The 22,586-nt window shown below is 54.7% G+C and overlaps 7 protein-coding genes across 7 annotated transcripts; 4 read left to right on the plus strand and 3 right to left on the minus strand.

The window, feature by feature from the left end:
• Positions 1 to 3,726: 3,726 nt before the first annotated feature.
• B0T26DRAFT_745912 (uncharacterized protein) lies at positions 3,727 to 5,142 on the plus strand (the record flags this gene model as incomplete). Its single annotated transcript, XM_060444629.1, has 3 exons — positions 3,727 to 3,928; positions 4,090 to 4,390; positions 4,518 to 5,142. 3 exons carry the CDS (start codon positions 3,727 to 3,729, stop codon positions 5,140 to 5,142), a joined length of 1,128 nt encoding a protein of 375 aa, XP_060302814.1.
• A 1,418-nt stretch (positions 5,143 to 6,560) lies between these two features.
• On the plus strand, positions 6,561 to 7,361 carry B0T26DRAFT_632739 (uncharacterized protein; the record flags this gene model as incomplete). The annotated part of the gene is made up of 2 exons (XM_060436473.1): positions 6,561 to 6,614; positions 6,828 to 7,361. The coding sequence occupies 2 exons, from the start codon at positions 6,561 to 6,563 to the stop codon at positions 7,359 to 7,361; spliced, it is 588 nt and encodes a 195-aa protein (XP_060302815.1).
• A 628-nt stretch (positions 7,362 to 7,989) lies between these two features.
• Positions 7,990 to 8,632, minus strand: B0T26DRAFT_635132 (uncharacterized protein; the record flags this gene model as incomplete). Its single annotated transcript, XM_060436693.1, has 2 exons — positions 7,990 to 8,415; positions 8,534 to 8,632. The coding sequence occupies 2 exons, from the start codon at positions 8,630 to 8,632 to the stop codon at positions 7,990 to 7,992; spliced, it is 525 nt and encodes a 174-aa protein (XP_060302816.1).
• Positions 8,633 to 9,772: 1,140 nt separating this feature from the next.
• On the plus strand, positions 9,773 to 11,056 carry B0T26DRAFT_631958 (mitochondrial carrier domain-containing protein; the record flags this gene model as incomplete). Its single annotated transcript, XM_060436403.1, has 3 exons — positions 9,773 to 10,075; positions 10,131 to 10,919; positions 10,991 to 11,056. The coding sequence occupies 3 exons, from the start codon at positions 9,773 to 9,775 to the stop codon at positions 11,054 to 11,056; spliced, it is 1,158 nt and encodes a 385-aa protein (XP_060302817.1).
• Positions 11,057 to 11,996: 940 nt separating this feature from the next.
• B0T26DRAFT_635829 (uncharacterized protein) lies at positions 11,997 to 16,056 on the plus strand (the record flags this gene model as incomplete). Its single annotated transcript, XM_060436763.1, has 4 exons — positions 11,997 to 12,135; positions 12,264 to 12,945; positions 13,037 to 14,041; positions 14,103 to 16,056. 4 exons carry the CDS (start codon positions 11,997 to 11,999, stop codon positions 16,054 to 16,056), a joined length of 3,780 nt encoding a protein of 1,259 aa, XP_060302818.1.
• Positions 16,057 to 16,461: 405 nt separating this feature from the next.
• Positions 16,462 to 17,320, minus strand: B0T26DRAFT_745917 (uncharacterized protein; the record flags this gene model as incomplete). The annotated part of the gene is made up of 4 exons (XM_060444630.1): positions 16,462 to 16,584; positions 16,768 to 16,801; positions 16,983 to 17,143; positions 17,246 to 17,320. 4 exons carry the CDS (start codon positions 17,318 to 17,320, stop codon positions 16,462 to 16,464), a joined length of 393 nt encoding a protein of 130 aa, XP_060302819.1.
• Positions 17,321 to 20,408: 3,088 nt separating this feature from the next.
• Positions 20,409 to 22,314, minus strand: B0T26DRAFT_670286 (general substrate transporter; the record flags this gene model as incomplete). The annotated part of the gene is made up of 6 exons (XM_060439165.1): positions 20,409 to 20,579; positions 20,642 to 21,489; positions 21,561 to 21,707; positions 21,778 to 21,881; positions 21,942 to 22,067; positions 22,151 to 22,314. The coding sequence occupies 6 exons, from the start codon at positions 22,312 to 22,314 to the stop codon at positions 20,409 to 20,411; spliced, it is 1,560 nt and encodes a 519-aa protein (XP_060302820.1).
• Positions 22,315 to 22,586: the final 272 nt, after the last annotated feature.

Below are 22,586 nucleotides of genomic sequence, written 5' to 3' on the forward strand. Positions count from 1 at the left end.
AAATCTGTCGGCGTCAGTGGTGATCGGTGGCGTGGCGGGCGGTCCGAGCTGTTTCTCAAGTACAAAATGCCGACGTACTCCGTGACGTAGAGTAAAGGGGACCGGGGGGCGGTTTCCATGATCTCGAGTGTTTTTTTTTTTTTCTTTTTTTCTTTCTCCTGTCTTTCCCTATGCCTATTTGGGTGCGTAGATCCGGCGATATTGCTTTTTTTCTCCAAGTGAGGCTGCGGACTAAGGGGCCGATAATAAATGACGGCGAGGTTCATGGAATCATAAAAATAAACCCCGCAGATCGTGACACCATCGTGTCGTGTCCCGTCCATCTGCCGAGTCACGCTAGCATCCTCGCGGTGGCGGCAGCGGTGGCGTCCCCGGGCCATCGTGAGAAAGCTCCCTCCCACCCGGAAGCCGGTATGCGGGCTGGAAAACGAAATGGGGGGCTTGCAATAATATCAGGCCCTGACCCCTGGAGAGTAGATGCCGGACAAACCAGGTGTGATATCTCATGATAATGGTCTGTCCGGCATGTCGATCGGGGATAATGCAGCATGCAGTGATCATCTCCGTCCGTCCTTTTGAGTGCGTATTCATGGTGTGCGTGCTCCGAGGGCCATGGTTTCTTTTTATTCGTTTATTTTGCCCTGTTTAGTCGTCGAAGCCCGTCTTATTTCGTCGTTGACGGTAAACGGGGACGGGATCTCTGCGTGTTGCGCACTGACGAGGGGGGGTCTGGGCCCAACATGCTCCGTCCATCCGTTGCCAACTGCGCGGTATTCGGGCTCGGCAACCCTCTGTTCGGCGACTCGAGTCGTTAGTTTCCTTTTGGGGATAGTCTTGTTCATGGGGGATCGCTCGCGATCGATCTGTTGCCAGTGCCCACTGACCTCGACCAAGAGCTGAGATGGTCGATCCCAATGCTCCAAGGGTGTTCAATGCCCAATGGAACCAACCAGCCGCCGTGAGACATGCATTCCAGTCCCAGTCCCAGGACGACGGCGTCAGGTTAGGTCAGGTTGCCGCGAAACTCACCCCACCGAGAGGGGCGGAATTTTGTGGGAGTTGGAGAAGGAATTAATGATACCTTGCTTGGCAAGAGATATTGGGAGAAGGTGTCATCAGCTTCATGAGATCCCGACCTGGAATCCGAAAGGGCTGAAAGCGCCTCCTCCTCCTCCGGATATGGGTGTATGGATAATGATGGACGTGGGCCGCCGACCCAACCAAATTTCTCGTCCGAGTTCAGCTGTGACGCGCCGCACACAAGCCTGAGGAATTCTTCCAGAAGTTCTGTGGCGACTCGTCCCATCCACCCAACCCAAATGGGTCCATGTAAATGGCGGGTTGGGTTTGGGAAGGGGGGGAAGGAACCGCCCCCCGGACGGACAAGGCACAAGCGGGAAGCGGCTCACGGGCGGCTGGCTGGCTTGCCCACGGCTCCACGGGGCATCAGCTGCCTTAATCCATACCAAGCTCCTGTAGTGTACGAAGCTGGAATGCGGGAGTGAACCGAGCATGATTCCATCCTCGTACATCATAAGGTACATACCTAAATTTCACAGCCAACCCGCGGCCTGCCCCCTGGGCTAGGTATGTAGGTTGCAAATCGTGGATGACGGCCCGGCGCCTGGGCCTTGGCCCTGGGGAGAAATGTTGGGTTATTCTGGAACAGGGCCAAGGACCCGTCCAAGAATAGGTATCCGTACATGTGCATTTCCCTCCCATCCCTTCCTTTAGATCGCCTTGTGTCAAGACGTATCCATAGGCATATCATATCCGTGCAAACGCCGAATACCAAACATGCAGGTGCAGCACCTGCACGTACGTACATTGAAGGTACATATTCCGTGCATGCATGCCCCTTCAGGAACGCTGGGCTGCGGGTCCCGTCGCACGCACCACACTCATCACATCACAAACGAATTCGGCTCCTTGGGACTTGGGACCATTTCGTCAGGCAGGGCAGGCGGGGCAAAAAGGTCTTGACGTCCGGCTGTGCAACTTTGGTTGAGACATTGGTGAGTGTTTCGGGCTGGGCTGTTTGGTACGCCGTGGCCTCATCGGCAATGCTGTCCGCCCTCAATGACATAAGGCAGAGTGTTTTTTGTGCGCCGTCAACCTGGCAGTGGAGGCACCTCGACCCTGTCCTCCTGCCCTCTTGCCTTCAGTGTGAGTTGACTGTCCGATATGGACGCCCTTCGTCTACCACATTGGGGAGGAGCGGATGAGAGGGGTGGCCCCTGCGGCTTTTGACAGCGCTACTCCGTAAGTCTGAGCACTTGCTCCACTTGTGCCCGTCCAGTGGCCAGTATACCTCAGGCTCTGCAGCACCGTCCCTTCAGGATCCACGAAGGAAATGCACTGCAGAGGGGGGGGAGGTGGAGGCGAGGCAGAGCATGGAGTGCATCAGCCGCCGTGCGGCCGAGAGGAAAGACAGGGAACTGCCCGGGCGCCACGACCACGCCGAACATGTGAACTGGATTTGTGGAGAGCCTTCAACCTTCTTGGTGTCAACATGCGGAGGAGGTTGGCTGCTGCTGCAGCTGAAGATCAGGCCGAGCAGCCTCTTTTTCCTTCCCACCTCGCTGCCCTCCACTGGTATCTGCCCGACCTCACTCCAGACATGGGATCGGACTCCCTTGCCTCAAAGTGCTGGTACTGTAAATATACATCCATATCCGTACCTCAGCTCAGAAGACGATAGGTGGTATGGGAATAAAACACACCCTCTCGACCCGGGCATGGGATGGACAGCCCGAGCTAGATTCACCACCTTCCCTGCCCGCCACACCTATAATCCAAAGTATTATGATTATCATGATTCTGACGGGACTCACATAGAAACTCCACTTACACCCGCCCCGGCCTGCATGCTCTATGCCCTATAGGTGGTTTGGTCGAATCGTTTCCGCTCCTTCTTCCTGCCCTAGGACCTTAGGTGTCCCCTGCTCAGGGCAGCGTTACCTGACATCTAGGTCATCTTGGTCTTACATGCCCTACAGCATCTCGGCCTATCGCTTCCTCACCACATACACGTATCTGTCGGTTTGTCGCCCTTGGCAGGTGAAGCGTGGGGACGGGAACCACTAGACCAGACCGCCGTTCTGGGCCCAGCAACCCACATTGAGTTGAAATCTTGTTTCAAACGTGCTGCACAAGCTCTGGTTTTTGTGGCCAGGTTCCAGGTTCTGTGGTCGGTTCGGATCTGGGTAATACCCCCCTACCCTAAGGTACATACCTTGGCTCCACAGGTTACCCTTCTTCAGCTCAGTGGGACAGCTTTAGTCAGTGGTTGTGCCTGACCGTCCAGGAACCCCCTGTTTGCCCGTTCGACGTCTTGACCACACCTCGCGGCATCCCCAACACTGTTGCGCCGCAAGCTCTACTCTACCTTAATTATAATATTGACGGCCGACCTACGTACCTATCTAGGTGTGTCTTACCTGCCCATTGAAGAGTTCCGGACGCCCGCTCTTCTTGCCTTCGTCTTGCAAATATATCTATCCTCTGGACACCCTGGGAAATTTATTATTCTTGGATTCCCATCCCACTTCCTCCACCTCCTGGCGCTAAACCCAGTCGCCCAGCGTTCAACCCCGCGCCCCCGCCCTTCGTTGCCCATCCCTCGAGCTCTTTAGGTTTCCATTCGCAGAGACACAAGCTTAGGTTCTGAACCACGCACTTTGCAGAACAAAACCCAGGACCAAAAATCTAAAACAGACAGGGACCATGGCAGAGAAACCGTCGGTGTTGATCATCGGCGGTCTCGGGTACATCGGTCGGTTCCTGGCGCTTCACATCCATCAAAACGGTCTTGCGTCCGACGTGCGCATCGTTGACAAGGCCCTGCCGCAGCTTGCATGGCTGGCGCCCGAGTTCGACGAAGCATGTGCGGGAAACAAGTTCGTGCAGGCGGATGCTAGCAGAGAACGTACGCAAGCCCCTCCCTTCCCCTTTTCCTTGGCATCTGAGTCCTTCCCAGCCACCTTGGCTGGCTCCATGACACTGGGAGGCAGACTGGCTTCCGCGCCAGAGGTTGAAGTTGCGGTGCCGACTTGTCATCTCTTGGCTAACGCATCTTCCCGCGCATAGAGGCCCTTGCACGGATATTCGACCGACCCGACGGCAAGCAGTGGGACTACGTCTTCAACTGCGGCGGCGAGACGCGCTACTCGCAAGAAGATGAGGTCTACCGGCTGCGCTCCCTCGGCCTGTCCTTGTCCATAGGCAAGGAGGCGGCGAAGCGTGGCGTCAAGTGCTTTGTCGAGCTGAGCACGGGCATGGTCTACAAGGCAGACTCGTCGCCGAGCAAAGAGCAGGACAAACTGAAGCCCTGGAGCAAGATTGGCGTGTTCAAGCTGCAAGCCGAAGAGGAGCTGGCTAAGATCGAGGGGTAAGTGGAACCAAGACCCAAGCCTAAATGAGAGTCTGCTTTGAGGAGTTTGGGGGGTAGAAACGAGAGAGAAGACGAAGAAGGTGGTTATCTAACATCCTGACCCATGCGGGTTTCCACGTTCTAGGCTGAATCTTGTCATCGTCCGGCTGGCACACGTTTACGGGCCGTATGCATCACAATGGGTTGCCACTGCGCTCTGCATGGCCAGGGTGTACAAGGCGATCGATTCAGAAATGAAATGGTTATGGACCAAGGATCTCCGTACGAACACGGTCCACATCCACGATGTCACACGCGCGCTGTGGGCCATTACGGACTGGTACACGGCCGGGAAGTCAAACTGGGACGACAAGGCCATGGGCAAGGTACCGACGTTCAACGTCGTTGACAAGGGTGTAACGACCCAGGGAACCATGGCCGACATTATCGGCCAGGTGTTTGGCATCGAGACCAGTTTCCAAGGTCAGCTGATCAGCGTGTTCGCGAAGCTGAACCTGGAGAGCGTCGTGGATGACGTCAATGACGAATTGCTAGGACCGTGGGCGGATCTTTTGTCAGAGGCCGGCATCACAAGACCAGGGCCCCTGACGCCGTTCATGGAGAAGGAGCTGCTCAAGGACACAGATCTCAGCATGGATGGATCAAGGCTGGAGAAGGTGGTGGGTTTCAAGTATGAGAAACCCAAGATCTCGAAAGAACTGGTTGAAGATGTCATCGAAAGCTACAGGAAGATGAACTGGTGGCCATGAAACTCAGGCCTAGAACATGGCTGACCCGCTACGGCCAAAAATCGGAGAAAAGAGACGTACGGAACCCAATGACAAATAGCCTTGTCAAGGTGAAGGCTGACCCCGGAACCCTTAGCACCTTAGGGGAGAGAAAGGAGGAGAAAACAAGAGAAAGTATTGTACAATTAGGATATCCGCTTTGAGATGCTGCTTTAGCGTTCACGGGTTTCATAGCATAGAGGTCGGTCGCAGATGGCAGTAATGTGTGTACGGATATCAAGCCGGGAATTTATGAAGCAAATAAACGAAACAACCCCTTTGCCAGGCGGATCTTGAAGGGTTTGCCAAGGGATCTTTGCAAAGATCAGGTGGCGGGTTTTGTTTGGGGAACCCGCTCAACCTGGTATAAAGTCTGGAACTGGCGTCTTACACGTGGAAGCCGAAGCCTCGGAGCAACAGCCGTTTGCACGCGCCTTTCCAATGTTGAATGGAACCCCGCATCGATCACCTGGCCCCTTATCCAGCGAGTTCTTCGTACCTGTCAGCAATTTCCAGGTTGTGGGGTTGGATTGACGACATTCACGTCTTGTCTCGCGGAACTAGATTCCAGGCCAGGTTAAGCCAGCTCAAGGAGCTATCATCACGCAACCGACAGGCCACTTGCTTTAGCTACACGATAGAGCCGGCATTCGTGCCGATTGCCATATTGAAGGATTTAGTTAATTGTCTACCATTTTTATAGTCATCATGCTGGAAAATTCAAGGCAGGTATTGGACGCAAAGGTATAGTGATAGATGGCCAAGTTTGAAGAGAGAGTGTGGGGGAAACCGAAGAGGAAGCTTTCCCCGGTTCGGAGACTAGATCTGCATACAAACGGGCGGGACTCGACGCCATCCTGGTTTCGCTCGTTACCCAACTGGAGGAGCTATACGGGTCCCAAGACTCCGGTACCAAGACTACCGACCGGGCTTGCTTTTACTCGCCAAGGTAGAGCAAGGTAAGGCAATTGGATCCGCCAGAAGTTGCCTCGGTACGCACCGCGAGCACCCCCTTCTTGTGACAGTGACAGCCCGCCCATACGCCCACACAGCCTACCATGCTTGCCCTGCCCTGCCTGCGCGCCACTGCGCGTCGGATTGAGGTGCAACACTCATCGCATTTACTGGGATGCAACCTATCTGTCTTTGGGGAGGGGAGAGGGGGGTATGTGCACATAAAGAAGGACCTGCGTCCCCCTTTCCCATTAGCATTCTCTTTTCAACATCCGCAAAATAAACTTTTGTACATACTCATTTCCCTTCAAACAAAAACAACTGTAACCTGAACCTTACAGAGCAACCAAACTAAACTGCTCGACGGCTCGCTCCTTCGTCCCGCCACCCACGCCGTTACCTTAATTTACCCCGCTAAAAAAGCCACCTCTAGCTCGTTGCCCGCCATGGCTGCCCCACTGTCCAAGACGATTGGCGACTTCAACGGCAAATGGGTCATGGTGAGCACTTTTTTTAGTTGTTTTTTTGCTGGCGGAGGCTGGGCCGGGACATTACGTTGGTGTTTTCTGTATATGCTTGTGTTCAAAGCGACTCGGAATTATGGCTCTTGTCCTTTTTTTCACGGACACAGACACAACTCTAAGAGAGACAACAACTCAACCCCTCAAAAAGAGAGAAAAACTCAAAACTGACAAGCATTAAATCCAAAATAGAACAAGTCCGAGTCTACCTCTGTCGAGCCGGGCCTCATTCTGCAAAACATCGGGTGGGTGACGCGCAAGATAGTGGCGGCGTCGACCATCACGCTATCGGTGAACCAGTACACAGGCCCTCCGTCGCCGCCAGCGGAGCCGACCGAGGCCGCGGTGACGCACATCGAGATCGAGCAGACGGGCACGGCGGGGCTCAAGGGCTCGACGGAAAAGCGGTGCCTCGACTTCACGTTCCGCGAGCATACGGACTGGCTGTTCGGCACCGTGCGCGGGCAGTCCAAGTGGATCGCCTTACCCAACATCGACGACGCCTTCCTCGCCGAGGGCTGGCTCGAGGGTGATGAGGAGAAGACGGGCCCCGGCGGTGAGTCGCACGTGCTCAGCCACGTCGAGAGTGTCGACAACGGCTGGACCGCCACCCAGATTTGGGGTTTTAAGCTCGTCGAGGGCGTCCGGAAATACGCCCGCAACATTGTTGTTGCCAAGGGCACCGAGCGCGCCGAGCTCAAGCTCGTCTACGACTACTTTGAGTAGATCCCGCATAATGGGTGAGGGTTGGCGAGGAATTGGGATTGGGGCTGTGAGCGAGCCATTTTAGGGCGTTTCAAGCTCATACAGGAGAACGAATGTATTAGTCGTAACTCGGATGTTGCCACGGTGTGTTGCATTTGCATGGATATATCCAGATCAGCATTTTCTTGCGCGAATTATTGTTAATTTGTTAGGTACCTATCTAGGCATACCTGTGTCTTTCGCGGCTCTCTTGAACACCCCTTTAGGTCTTGAGACACCACCATCTTGAATATTCCGACCTAGAAGTGTCCCGTGCAATGGTATCTCTCCTTTTTTCATGTTGAATGCCCCCTCTTGAACCAATTTGATAAACCGCAACCCGCCTGTCGAGGGGAATAAAGAACAGAAACATGGGAGGAAAACCCCCAAAAGTAGATATTGAACGCCGAGTTATGAGGATATACGCTGGAGCCGTGAAATTTAGAAAAGCCCCCACCACAAACCATAAACCGCAAAATAATAAAGAATAATACGCAAAAATAGCATGCCCCTTCACGCACCCCGCCCCTAGCGTCCATAACAACCAACCAAGAATATAGAGAGTCTGGAATTTCCACCTGGGGCAGAGAGAGCCAGATAGGCACGGGCCCTAAGCAGGGCGACGCTTGACAAACTCCTCGAGGTCGGCGGCGGTGGCAACGCCGAGGACGAAGCGGCGGCGGTCGTCAGTGATGACGGCAAAGTCCTGCCGCTGGCCGTCGGTGGCGGTGCCGGCGAAGAAGGCTTCGAGCTCCTCGAGCGGCGTGTCCATGGTGATGACGCGGTACTTGTTGGCGCGCGTGCGGCGGAACCGCAGCATGGCCGTCCCGACCTCGTCGTCGGGCCGCACCCGCCCCGCCTCGAGCTGCGCCTGCAGCTGCGGGATCGCAATGTACCCCAGCAGTGCCCGCGTCGCGCCGTCGACGACGGTGAGGTGTGTGTAGTCGCGCTCAAACGCCGACATGAGCGCTACCGACACCGAGTCCGACGGCGTCAGCGAAAGCGCCGGCGGCGGGTCGAGGTCTTCTACCGTGGCCTGGTTGGGAGAAAAATGGGGTTAGTTAGGCTGGTTAAACGGAATAGTGGTGCGAGGCTGGCTGGAGGAGCTGATAATGATAGTCATTATTTCCGGTGATCGGCGGTTTTTAACATACCCCGCGATATCTCGACGCCCATTTCGATACGAATGGCTGCCCTGACGGTGGTACGCCGTTCTGGAGCTGTGCTGGTGGCTGCGCCATTATGTCTGCCATCTTTGGACGTGGGCTCTTGGTGATTCCCGTTGGTGATATGGTTTGGTCGCTGCCGGAAGCAGTTGAGGTTATTTACTTCGGTGTTGGCTTGACCACGCCTCACCTCAATTACAGAACCTGCTGAGCTCACCCGGCTACGGCCAATCACATGGTGCCGTGTCGTTAGGTGGGGGTTAAGGTAACAGGGGCGGTGGGTAGAGTTGTCTCCACTGAAACACTTGCATGCAATCTAGGAAACAAACGGGATGTTGCTATCCCCGCAGAACCAACTCGGTTCAAGAACTAGAGAATACCTTCTGCCGCAGAATCAGTTGGGAAGATCTTGAATAGCAAAAGAGCTCTGGGCAAGTCTACGAGGCGCTACTACTCTGTGCTGTCAAAAAAGCTACAAGCTGCCTGTGAGCACGCGAGCGAAAAGGCCGATCTTTACGGACAGGTAAGGTAGAGAGAGACGCCGTTGTGAGACCCCCCAACCGACGTCACCGGTCCACGTCTCCCGGGGCTGTCGGTTCCAAGTTCCATGCAAACCTACTCGTACAGACCCGTCCAAATCCTCTGACTGGCCAAACCTGGCGCACCACCTGCGTTACATATGCGCATGCAGTTGTTGCTGAACGTGCGACCTTGCCCTTACTAAGGCACGACGAGTGGTTGTTCGGCCTTTCGGGTTTCCCTTGGCAGCAGTTATCTAGGCTCGGGATCCCTTCCCTCATTCTACATCCCACCTAATCCATACCTCCGTTTCCTGACCTTTTTCGTATTCACTGCTCTGACATTGTATCAACAAGAAAGCAAATATCCTCCCATTGTCAATTGACATTTGACAAGTGACAACCTAATAGAAAAGAGATATAATCCAAAAACAAGGTAAGCTTGCCTGCTGTAATGGGTCCACCTACCTTAGTTCGCGAGTTGCAGGCGGGCCGCGATGAAGCTATGGCTTCAGACTAAGTCTCAACTCATTCAAACGACGTCATTCGACGGCTTTTTTCTTCTCTATTTTTTCTTCGGGCGGTCCCCGCTACTGCTGTCCACCCTTCCGGGCTGGGATAAGAGAGACTGTCAAATGCGAGCTCTCACTCACATAGCTTCTGTGTAGATTCCTTTGCTGAGCCGTATTTCCAGGCACTCACATCGACCATGTCGGCCCTCTACCCAACATTATGCGCCATGCAGCAGGGCTTTGTTAGTCCGTACTCGCTGGGCCGGCCGCAAACGAGCAATCCCAAGACCAATTGGCCAACGCCGCGCCAAGCTCGCCCGGATCTCTACCTCGCTTACTCGGTCGTTGACGACACTAAGGGCAAGGCTAAGAAGCTCAGTGCCGAAGCCGCCAAGGAGTTCGAGCTGGCCAGCCAAAAAGCGCAGTCCAAGACTGGAAATATCGAGCTCTATTCGGGAAAGTACTATGCTGCCTGCACACTGGGTGGCCTGTTGGCCTGTGTAAGTATCTTGTCCTGAGCGAGCAACCCTTGAAGCAAAAACTGACTGGCCCCAGGGCCCAACACACACGTCAATGACACCGCTGGATCTCGTCAAGACCCGGCGCCAGATCGACTCGAAGCTCTATTCGGGCAACTTCCAGGCCTGGGGCCACATCTACCGGACCGAGGGTGTCCGGGGCATCTTCACTGGCTGGGGGCCGACCTTTGTTGGCTATTCATTCCAGGGCGCATTCAAGTACGGATGGTATGAATACTTCAAGAAGACGTACGCGGACCTGGCTGGGCCCGAGGCGGCGCACAAGCACCGGACGGCGCTGTACCTCGGGGCGTCGGCGTCGGCCGAGTTCCTCGCCGATCTCGCGCTCTGCCCGTTCGAGGCGGTCAAGGTGCGCATGCAGGGCGCGATCCCGTCGCCGTACAAGGGCACTATGGACGGCATCAGCCAGATCACGGCCAAGGAAGGGCTGGCGGGCCTGTACAAGGGCCTCTACCCGCTGTGGGCGCGGCAGATCCCGTACACCATGATGAAGTTTGCGTCGTTTGAGACCATCGTTGAGATGATCTACGCGCGGCTCCCGGGAAGCAAGAACGACTACAGCAAGGCGGCGCAGACGGGCGTCTCGTTCGCCGGCGGCTACATGGCCGGCATCCTCTGCGCCATCGTGTCGCACCCCGCCGACGTCATGGTCAGCAAGCTCAACGCGAACCGCAAGGCCGGCGAGGCCTTTGGCGCTGTCCTCTCGAGGATATACAGCGAGATTGGCTTCCGGGGCCTCTGGAACGGGCTGCCAGTCCGTATCGTCATGATTGGTTCCTTGACGGGCATGCAGTGGATGATTTATGTGGGTTTTCTTTTCCGATTGCTTGGCATTCTGGTGTTGTTGGCTGAAGGGCGACTGACAAACCGCCGCAGGACTACTTCAAGATCTTCTTGGGCTTGCCCACGACGGGCGGCAGTGGACCGGTCGAGAAGAAGTGATGAGTGGGTGGTTGGATGACTGATAAGACGCGACGTGTGATGAGCGCAACGCTTTCTTCCCTAAAATACCGTGCATTTTGTTCATTGTTGTTATACCTTTTTGCTTTGGGGTTGGTAATGGGAGAGGATTAAGGGAACTTTTGGTAGGTTGTCATACGATCGGTAACGGGTGTTGCCTTTGGGTGCCAATTAGCCTCGAGCTTCTCACGGATTTTATATACTAGACCTCTAACGCTATTCGGCACGACCCGAAGCGAACAAGTTCGGGCTGCTTGTGTGTGAACGGGGGTACAGTAGCTGATGGGCCTGCATGAAAATAATGTTGGCATTAATCTAGGGGGAGGACCGCGCCTCCATGCTGCGTCATCGCTCGTGGGGTCGCCAAGAGAAACTCTGATGGTGGAGACAACATCCCAGTATCCATCGTCGCCTCGACTCGACTGTCATGATATATAGAGAGCCAACCTATGATTTGGTGTCCTGTAAATAGTTCGCATCTTTTCTCCTATTCTTTTCTCGCACTCAAATCCGATCCGAATATTTGTTGAATTGTTTCAAGAATTCGGGGCATTTGTTGTGTAACGGAGTGAAGCTTCAGTTGACCCCTCCATTCGGTGTCGACGTCACTCCTGTCGTTCGTTGACTGCGCCTGCCTGCAACTACGGTGCTCCCCACCACGCACCTTCCTACATACTGCCTTCAAATATCTTCCCGTCCTCTCTAGCAATTGAGAGCGCGTGTAGAAAGAGGGGAAAGCTCCTTCCCAGCTCAAGCCTGATCTTCCTTGCAAACCTGGTACAGTACAGTACCTGCTCCACAACGCTTCGAGGGCTCCCTCACAAGACACGGCTTGCTGCTTTTGCGGCTACCGCATCTGCTTTCGCCCTTTGCATTCACAAACTTGAGACTGCATACCGCCATGGCTAGCTCAGGAACATATATGGGGAAGGGAGGTCCCTCTCAAACAACAACACTAACGCCCATGGCCGATCAAGACGAGCCGCCCCCGCCGTACGGCGACCATTTCGACCAGATCCAGCTCTCTCAGGCTGGCTTTGAGGCCGGCGCTGCTGTTACGGGTGGGCTAAAATGAATCCCTTCTTGTTTGTTTGGGGCAGAGGTGGCTTGGCCTGGTCTGGCCTGGCAGGACTGCCCGTTCTGCTCATGGACGTTTGCTGATCGGTGAAACGTGCAATCTTCTCCAAAGACGATGGCCGTGTTAATATCAACATCAACCAAAAGAACCGCCGCCTGTCGGAGCTGCTTGCGCCCGCCCTGCGGAAACAGGTGCTGGACTTGCAGACGGCACCGTCGCTCCCGTCGGGGCCTCTACCGCCTCCGTATATACCCGCCAGTCTCGGCGGGGAGCCAGGCCAAGTGCCCCCGCCTCCCCTTAATGTTGTCATCCAGATCGTTGGCTCCCGCGGCGACGTACAGCCGTTCGTGGCACTAGGCCAGGTCCTGCGCGACACATATGGCCACCGCGTCCGCCTGGCCACGCACCCGACCTTCCAGAAGTTTGTCGAGGAGAACGGGCTCGAGTTCTTCAGCATCGGCGGAGACCCGGCCGAGCTCATGGCCTTCATGGTCAAGAACCCCGGCCTGATGCCGGGGATTGATGCCTTCAAGGGTGGTGAGATCAAGAAGCGCCGCGAAGGCATTGAGCAGATCCTCATGGGCTGCTGGCGCTCCTGTATCGAAGCTGGCAACGGCTTGGGACCCCCGCCGCCACAGCATCGCTCGAACGAGCCCGTCGACGACCGCTACATCCTGCCGGGAAACCCGTGCGATAAGCCCTTTGTGGCAGACGCTATCATAGCTAACCCTCCGAGCTTCGCCCATATTCACGTCGCTGAGAAGCTGGGTATTCCTTTGCATATGACCTTTACGTATGTTCTTTTCTCTCGCCCCAGAGCCCAAGTTTATTTCTCCGGGGTAAACAAACCATCGGTCTTGGACTAGGCTGACACGATTTTCTAGGATGCCTTGGTCACCTACAAGATCGTTTCCACACCCCCTCGCTAACATCGAATCTACGAATACGGACACTATTATGGCTAACTACCTCTCTTACACCCTCGTAGATATGATGACTTGGCAAGGCCTCGGGGACGTGATAAATCGCTTCAGATCTCGCGTTCTCGGCCTCGACCCCCTGTCGATGATCTGGGCGCCGGGACTGCTGAATCGGTTGCGGGTACCAACGACGTACTGCTGGTCTCCTGCTCTGATACCGAAGCCGGCGGACTGGGCCTCAGAGATTACCATTTCAGGCTTTTACTTTCTCAACCTAGCATCCTCATACATACCAGAGCCAGATCTCGCCATGTTTCTCGCGGCAGGGCCGCCTCCTGTCTACATCGGATTTGGGTCAATCGTCGTAGACGACCCCAATACTCTCACCCGGACCATATTTGGCGCCGTTGCTAAGACGGGCGTAAGAGCGTTGGTGTCCAAGGGCTGGGGCGGGCTAGGTACCGATGCAGTCGGCATGCCCGAAGGCGTGTTCATGCTTGGTAACTGTCCTCACGATTGGCTCTTTCAGCATGTCTCGGCTGTTGTTCACCACGGTGGTGCTGGAACAAGCGCTGCAGGAATTAAGATGGGAAAGCCCACGGTTGTGGTGCCCTTCTTTGGAGACCAGCCGTTTTGGGGCTCCATGATAGCAAAGGCCGGTGCTGGTCCAGACCCTATTCCATACAAGAAACTGACGGCTGAGAACCTGGCCGCCGCCATCTCGGAGGCTTTAAAACCAGAGACACAAGCGCTAGCTCGCGAGCTGGGCGCCAAAATCTGCGAGGAAAAGGGCGCCGACGTAGGTGGCAAGAGCTTCCACGAGTTTCTGGACACAGATAACTTGAGGTGCACCCTGGCTCCCAGCCGCGCCGCCGCTTGGCGGGTGAGGAGAACGCAGCTCAAGCTAAGCACATTAGCGGGCGAGGTGCTAGTAAAGAAGGGATATCTGAAATACTCAGACCTAAAGCTGTGAGTCAAGTTCCAGGTCCTGTTGGCAGAGTTCGAGACTCGATGTTAACGAACGTATTAGGTACCGCTCCAAGGAACACAACACGGAAGACCAACCTTGGGATCCCATCTCAGCTGTCACATCGGCTCTAGTGGGTGACCTCGGTTCGTTAACCATGGCTGTGACGGATTTCCCCCGCGAGATATTCAAAGGCTCTGACGGGAAAAAGGACAAGGCCAAGGCAGGCGCTCTAGAAGTCGTTACGCCTCTTGGTAAAGCGGGTGAGGGAGTGGCACTAACCGGAGATGAGCTGTCGGTGACAGCCCCTGGAGCAAAAAAAGGGCAATCCTCACTTTCCTCAGAAGATCTGTCTCGTTCATCGACGGCCGCTAGTCAGACGTCGACATCATCTAACAACCCTTTCAGAAACGCGGCTCGAAGTTCGTCCGGTAACCAAAATAATCGCCCCGGCCCCCAATCTACCCCAAGCCCATCTGCAAAACCTTTCAATATGGACAGCGCCATTGATGCAGGAAAAGGCGTCGGCCGCATAGTCGACACGAGCATGAAGATGCCAATGAATCTATGCATGGGCCTGGCTCGTGGCTTTCGCAACGCGCCCCGGTTATACGGCGATGAGACGATCCGCCCGACAGAAAAAGTCACAGACTTTGCGAGCGGGCTCAAGGTTGCTGGCAAAGAATTCGGGCTCGGCTTCTTCGATGGCGTGTCTGGGCTTGTGACCCAGCCGCTCAAGGGTGCAGAGAAAGACGGCGCTAGGGGCTTCCTCAAGGGCTTTGGAAAGGGTATCGGTGGATTGGTATTCAAGCCCGCGGCAGCCGTCTGGTCAATCCCCGCCTACACCATGCAGGGCGTCCACGCCGAGGTCCGCAGCATGTTCATCAAGAGTAATGCCAACTACATTATCACTTCCCGCGTGCTGCAGGGTAAGGACAGCCTCGTGGCCTCCACTGCTGAGGAACAGAGAGACATAATCCTTCGGTGGCAGACACACAAGGACGACCTTCATGGCCTTGAGCAGCTCAAGCAAAAAGAAAACGCAGCCGCCAAGCAGCGGCAGGAAGGTGGCGCAAGCAGCACCATAAACCCTCCCCGTCTTTCGTCATTTGATGGTTGGAAGAAGCTACAAGCCCATAAAGACTCTTTTAAGAGGTTTCAGGGCGGGACAGAAGCGTCAGTGACGGACCAGCCGTTTGGTCCCACAACGGCCGCGGCAGCCAACGCTACTGGAAATACCAGCCACACTCCTGAAGAAGACGAAGAGTTTGAGCACGCCATCCGTGCCTCGGTGCAGCAGACGTCCTGCGGAGACCAGGACGAAGATGCGCAGATTGAGGCTGCCATCCGCGCCAGTGTCAATGAAATGCGTCACATGGCAGAGCAAACGAGCACTCCAGGCGAGGGGATATTCCCTTCTGAGAAGGGGGCTCTGCCAGCATATGATCAAGAACTGGCAGTCGATGGTATTTCGGACGAGGAATATCAGGCCCTAGTGGAAGAAGCGGTGCGCCAGAGCCTCTTGCAGCAACAGCAGCATGGCCGCCATACAGAGTCTTTCAGTGAAGGGAACGGAAAGGGGGTAGAAGGACATGGAGATGGAGAGGATATAGAGTTGCGAAAGGCCATGGATGCGTCAAAACTGGCATCGCCTGCACAAATCTCTACCCCCTCTATTAGAGGTAGCCACGAGAACAGCGGCGACGACGAAACCGAGCAATTGCGCCGTGCCCTAGAAGAGTCAGAAAAGGAGCACGCGCTGCGCGCTCGCCAGCTAGACGAAGAGCGGACCGTGCTCGACTACGTGAAGCGGCAAAGTCTTGCGGAAGAAGAGTACAAGCTGAAGTCGAGAGATAAGGACCACGGAAAGGGTAAGGGCGTTGACGCTGTCCAGGAAGTGGAGAGCGGAGAAGACGACGATGAAGATTTCAAGCGCGCACTCGAGGAGAGTCTACGGGTGAGCGGGAGATCGGGAGGCACAGCTGGGGAGGAAGAAGGACAGTCGTCATTTAAGTAGGAGAGAAGAATGTGACTGTTTTTTAATACAGTGTCTGGAAAGTCCTGGGTGTCGTGGCTGGTAAGGGGTTGCATCATTGCTAGTATATCGGGCAAAATGGAACGGGTGAATGGCTCCTTTTCACGATCTTGTTTCCTTTACACAAGGACCCCTACCAAGTGTTTTATCTATTGTTTTGTTTTACATCATGCGTCTCTCACAACAACGTATCACCCTTCACATTTGCTCATACTTGGTATGTATAGAGGTGATAACTGGCTTCTTTTGTGGCTTTCTCCATGCAAGGCGTATGTATATAGCGCACCGACTGACCGACATGATGACGTGAATATACGCGATCTACTGGCGACTATTCCACGTAAATAAAGAATAGCCCTACCAGATGTCCTGTTCTCGTCCGAGTCCTTAATTGGCGTGCAGCTCGGTCTGTCCCCACCTCTTGACGAGCTTGACCTTGGTGATGCGCCAGGGGTTGTCGCCCTTCTCCTCGAGCCCCACGTCGCGGCCGAGTTTGACTTGGAGGAGCCCCTGTTTCGGTGGCAAATCAGAGCGAGTGAGTGAGTGTGTGTGAGAGTGTGCGCAGAGATGGAAAAGGGGGAGAGGGAAACATGATGGAAAAGGGGGTGGTGGGTGGGGGAGACAAAGGGGGAACCAGGGGGTATTATGGAAAAGGGACCCGGGTGTCTTGGGCAGGTGACAGATGATACTCACGGCATTCTTCGTGATTGACGATGGCGACGCGTCGCTGGCTTTTGTCACCAGCGTCCCAACCGCCTGGCCGTCAATAATCGCGGTGCCGGGCGCCCCGGACCGGGCTTCGCGAGGTTGATGAGCAGGGCCCTGTAAAAAAAAAGGGGGAAGGGGGGAGGGGGACCTATCAGCAAAGAGGTTCCTAGGTAAAGGACTGAAAAGACAATAAAACTCACGTCTGCAGATATTGCGTCGACGCGTACGCGTCAAACGTCAGCGCAAGCACGGCGGCGATCCACTCCGCCGTCGACACCGTCTCGGGCTCGCCGCCCAGCACCGACGTGCAGTCGATCAGCGCCTCGGCCGCGTACACTTCGCTAGCGAGCCTGGCGAAGTTCTAGAGGTCTTAGTAGAAGCCCTAGAGGAGAACGAACTAAAGGGGGTTGGTTAGCTGTTGCTGTACTCGAGAGAGGGTGTATGTGTGTGTGTGTCTACGCACGAGTTTGGTGACGATGTCGTGGATGTTGGCCCTGTCGAGCAGGTACTGCTGGACACTGTACGATGAGGCTGCCATTTTGTGCCAGTATGCGCGTTTCCCTTTTTCCTTTTTTTTTCCTTTTTTTCCCTTTTTCCTTCAGTAGAGACAAACAACAGGGGAAGCACCTACTTCAAACTCGTGTCCAGTATCGTCACCTGTTCAGGAACCAAGCGCTTCCTTTTTATCTACCTCCCATAAAGACCCCCCCCCTAGTCTGGACAAGATTAACTCATTAAGACCTCGATGAAGCTATTCGCGGCCAGAAGCCCGGAGTTCACAGGGATGGCAGCCCAGCCATGGGGATGCCGTGTGGCACTAGGTGGTCTTAATCCCGGACCCTAACGCCGTGTCGAACGCCAATGCTGCAAGCCGAGGGCGCGAAGGATGCCGCGCCGTCCCGCCCGCCCACCAAACAACCTACGTCGGAGGCCAAGTCCTAATCAGCTCTCGGCATTCGCTCTATAAAATAGGAGTTTGGTTTATTCATCATAACATCCGCGACGGCCTCGTCACCACACCTCCTCGAGGCATCCTGTGCTGTATGTATTTACATGTTCCGCGGCTGTTGTAGCTCACGCAACCCCTGCCAAGGTCGCTGTGATGCTTAGAGACAGTCCCGGCGTTAATACATAGCGAGATTCCGTATCTAGAGCACAGGGAGAGAGAGTTTACGAGGCAGCCCCCAAATGACACGACGCTAGTTTTCTTTCTCGGAGACCGAACCGAATGCCGCGAGTCGGTTCGACTTCGAAGCAGGCAGCACTGCCGACGAGAGAAACGCTCACGAAAAGGATTTCTAGGGCTCCAGGTGTAGCTTTAGGTAAATGTGTTTTTATAACCCCGGGTAGACCGCGGCAACGTGCCGCGGGCGAGAAGACGAGAAGCCTTCTCTAGCGGTTACGAAGTCTAACGACACCGTAGTCGGGCATGCTTTTCACTCGCTCTTTTCTTTCATATGCTCTTCTCCTCTCTGCGATTTCAGTATATGTGGCGAGAAAAAGGGGGTCGTTGCTCTCACAAGTATGCATGCGGCTTGCCCGGTGCAAAGCTCTCTCCGATGTACGGAGGACTTCCTGATGTCGATATACTGTATGATATTCTTCCTTTCCTACCCATCGATCGATCGCCAGCGCTGCCGTGCCGTAACTTCCTGTACCGTGCGGACGGCATGACATGACATGACATGATGTGATATGAAGTCGGCCCGTGGACGGGCTTTCCCCCCCTAAACCGGAATCCACTCGTGCTGTACCGTACCGTAGAAACCACGGCGCGGCGCGGCGCGGTGTGCCAAGAGCAAGCAAAGGCAGCCAAGAGAAACTAAGGTGGCAGGCCGCGCGTGAGTCCTTTTCTCTCCGTTGTGCCGCCCGCCCGCCCGCCTGCCTGTCCGTTTCGGGTGGGTTAGATGTGGGATTGTATATGCTTAAGCACCTGTCTACCTGTGCATGTCCAAAACATGTGATTGTTTGTATTTGTGGGTTGTGTATCTGCTTCTGTATGTAGGAGGGGGGCATGAGAGTCTCGCTTTGAGGACTTTTTTCTCTATTCCCCTCTTCTCCCGTAAAACAGTCTCATTCATCTCTTCCTGTTCGGGGGTTTTATGTTTCCTCGGAACAACAGCCGAGAGACAGGCCGATATAGACTGTACATACATGAGTGGGACGAAGGGGGCGGGAGCAGGTATGTGCCAAGAGTTCGTGGCATGGCTGGTGCTTGTGGTACCTGCCTGCCAAGGTCGTCTCGATTGACTTGCATGCAGCTTTGCGGTAGTTGTGGTAGATAATCTTCCTTTCCTCCTTATTTCCTGTCCCAAGACTAAGACTCCTCGGTTCTCAGTTGAAGCCAGTATAAGCGTTATGTGGTGTTTTCTACCTCTCTGTCAGCCTTACATTGGCTAGACAGTCTCTACTACAATATCTTCATGAATAGTCTCTTCAAACCCAAAGTTTGGCCAACCAAATGTCAAACAGCGAGTTGTTTCCTCGTACACAGTTCCACCAAACCTGTGCATGACACCCAGTTGAGCCGCTGCGTTCAGAGATCTGCTCATATGTACTACAATATTCCAGTATACTTAGACCGCGGCCGAACTACCTAAGATCCACCCAGAGAGCGTTATAGCGGACTCAGTCCAGAACACTTTAATATATGTACGTATATGTAGGTAGTTATGATCTGCCCATCCTCGCAGAACAAGACCGAAGCTGGATTCGCCACTTGAGCAAGGCCAATAGCTCAGGTACCTAAGTAGGTGCGTTTTTTTTTCGATATTGCCGTGCACACCACAGACTACACACGCATGTAAGTGTGCATTCTCTCGCTAGTCTCTATTGTCACCGTCTGCTAGGTCTAGATATCTTGGGACGCGCCATACCTAAACGCGTCAATCACCGAGTTAAGCAAGACAAGATAAGACGTAATGAATCAGCCCATGCGGCGGGATGCGTATCTAGTAGGTGGCATGTGTGTGCAGTTTAGGGGTGGGGGCGTCCGGCCGGTGTGCGCGCCGGCAGCCGGCAACGGTAACGAGGGGAGAGAAGAAGAATAAACTCGGTTAGAAGACGACGGTACACTGGCCCAGGACTTTGGATGAACGTGGAAGCGAGTAGACGGGAAACATATATCAACACACCACACCACTACTCTGGCTAAATTTAAGCTTAGCGACGTTAACACAAGCAAGACGTAACGGGATCCCAAGCTATGAGAATTTCCAGGGGTATTTATTTCTTTTAATTATTAGATATATTATAATAGTCCATAGCGCGAGTGCTATATGCGTCCCGCTTAGCAAGTTCCGCAGCAGCCAAGTTTTCATCTTCATAACGTTTACCGAGGCAAATATACCTCTCCCGCGGGAGTGGAGCGAGGTTCGAGACCCGCGGGCACGGGATGGAGGTCCATTCACCAGTTCCCGGCGGCCGGGTACGCTAGAAACTTGGGCGGCTGTTGCTAGCCCTCCATACTAGCTGTCCCAAACAAACACCGGACTGGTCGCCTCGCCTAGCAAAAACTAAAATCCAACTGCCAGCCTGGTCTAACAGACACTGCACGCGAAATGAGAGTAGCACAGAACACGAGCCTGCTTGACAGGAAAACACGCGGGTTGTTTGTTGGCCTTGGCCTAGGCAACCCTCTCCTCGTTGATCTGCGCCTCCTTCTCGACCTGGTGGATATCCACGTGGGCAACCTCGGCCTCGTCGCCGTCGATGACTTTGGCAAGCTCTTCGAGCGTAGGGCCCTTTGTCTCGACGTACATGAAGTAGACAAAGACGAGTTCGAGGAAGATCCAGCACTGTAGAGATAAAATTCAGCAACCATGCGTAACGTCACACGATTTGAGGATGAAATACTCACCGTATAGATGAGGTAGAACTTCCAGCTGTGTCCATCAAAGTACTGGAACGCGAGCGGGTTTGCGTACGTGTTCAGCGTGAGCGCCGACTGCACCGAGACGTTCATAATCATGAGACCCTTAGCGCGCAGCTTGTACGGCAAGATCTCGATGGCATAGCCGACAAGAAGACCGGACCACGCGAGCGAGTAGCAGATTTGGAAAACCCAGATGAAGAAGATCATGGCCTGGCCGGCGCCGGGCGAGTTGTACTCGTCGTGCAGGCCCGAAGTCAGCGTCCAAAGCACGAATGTCACGAACATGCCACCCGTGGCGGCGAGGAACATGGGCCGACGCCCGACCTTGTCAACCAGCAGAGCCATGGTGAGCGAGACAATGAGGGATAGCCCGGTCTGACCAGCAGAGAGACCAAGCTTGGCCGTCTCGTCCGTGACTCCGGCCGTCGTGTACAGCAGATTGGAATAGTTGGAGATGATGGCATTGCCAGACCACTGGCTGAAGATGCCGAGAGACAAGAGGACCACGAAGCGGTAACGGTTGCCTTTGGTCCGGAAGAAGTCGGCGTAGCTGCTGTTTGTCTTGACTTCCATTTCCAAACGGATCGTTTCCTTGATCTCGCGGTACTCAAAAAGCACAGTGGGGTGGTTTTTGTTCCCGTTGGCGTGGTACTTGGCGAGGATCTCCAACGCCTTGTCGTGCTTGTCCTTGGCCATTAGGTATCTGGGTGACTCGGGTACCCAGTAGATGAAGACGAGCTGGATCACCGAGGGAAGGGCCTGCAGCAGAGCCGGAATACGCCACGACCACTCGTTCTTGGTATAGGCGGTACCAAACGAGATCCAAGCAACCACTGTTCCTCGTTAGCCACAAACTGTCACACCATCCGCTGTTCCTATGCTATGGGAGTCAAGAACAACTTACACAGGGCGCCGACATTCCACAGGCAGTTGTAGACCGTGGTGAGACGTCCACGGTGCTGGGGGTGGCACAGTTCGGTAAGAAGCATGGGAGACGCAATCTGAGCCAGACTGTTTCCGAAGCCTAGAAGGACACGGCCACCCATAAACGCTGCGAACAAAGAATCATCAGCCAACCAGGACCTCTGAGCACACAGGCCGCAATACCAATGTAAACGTACTGCCAATGTTCTGGCAACTTCCTTGTAGGATCGAGCCGATAATCATGATAACGCAGCCAATGGCGATGGGGATCTTGCGGCCAACGTTGTCGGTGAAGAGTGGACTATAGCAGTCACGCGTGAGCCTCGAGACATGTCTCTGTCAGATTCAATTTGGCACTTACACCAACGGGATAGAAACCAAGCTACCAATCTGGTAAAGGGCACCGAGGAGACCCAGCGTCGATCCCTCTGGATGTCCGAAGAAGTCTTTCCACACTTCAAAGTTCTGCACACTGTTGAAGAACATGCTGTCACGAGGGAAAGAAAGAGAAGAGGCGGGTTAGCAGAGCCCCGACAATAGAAGCAATTACAAGCTTGACCAGCCACTTACCCATCGTATCCGGTGGTGGCAGAGGCGACGCAGAGAATAACACAATAGAAGTACAGCTTGCGGAGGCCAGGGTCTTTCCTCCACTCAACATGCTCAAACTGAGGCGCCTCGGCCGTGGCAGCTTCGTACGCCTCGGCCTGAGGCTTCTTGTCGAGAATTCCCATGTTGACTGTTTGCCGGTCAGGCTGGGTGTGGTGGTTGGGCAAAGAAGAGCGGCTGCACTTGTTGGGTGGCTCCTGAGTGGTCCGACCCGTCTCCTTGGACCCGGGAAAGAAGAGGCTGATGGGGGAAGGGAAAGGAGGGCGACTAAGAAGGTGAGTCCAGCTCGAGAGGTTTAATGGGGTTTTAAAGACACAGAAGAGAACGTCCCACACTTGGTAAGGTCTACAAAGGTACGGAAAGGGACCTCGACGGACAAGCGGACCGAAGAGATGCG

Source organism: Lasiosphaeria miniovina, assembly GCF_030549165.1.
Source record: "Lasiosphaeria miniovina strain SMH2392-1A chromosome Unknown B0T26scaffold_1, whole genome shotgun sequence".
Taxonomy (NCBI): domain Eukaryota; kingdom Fungi; phylum Ascomycota; class Sordariomycetes; order Sordariales; family Lasiosphaeriaceae; genus Lasiosphaeria; species Lasiosphaeria miniovina.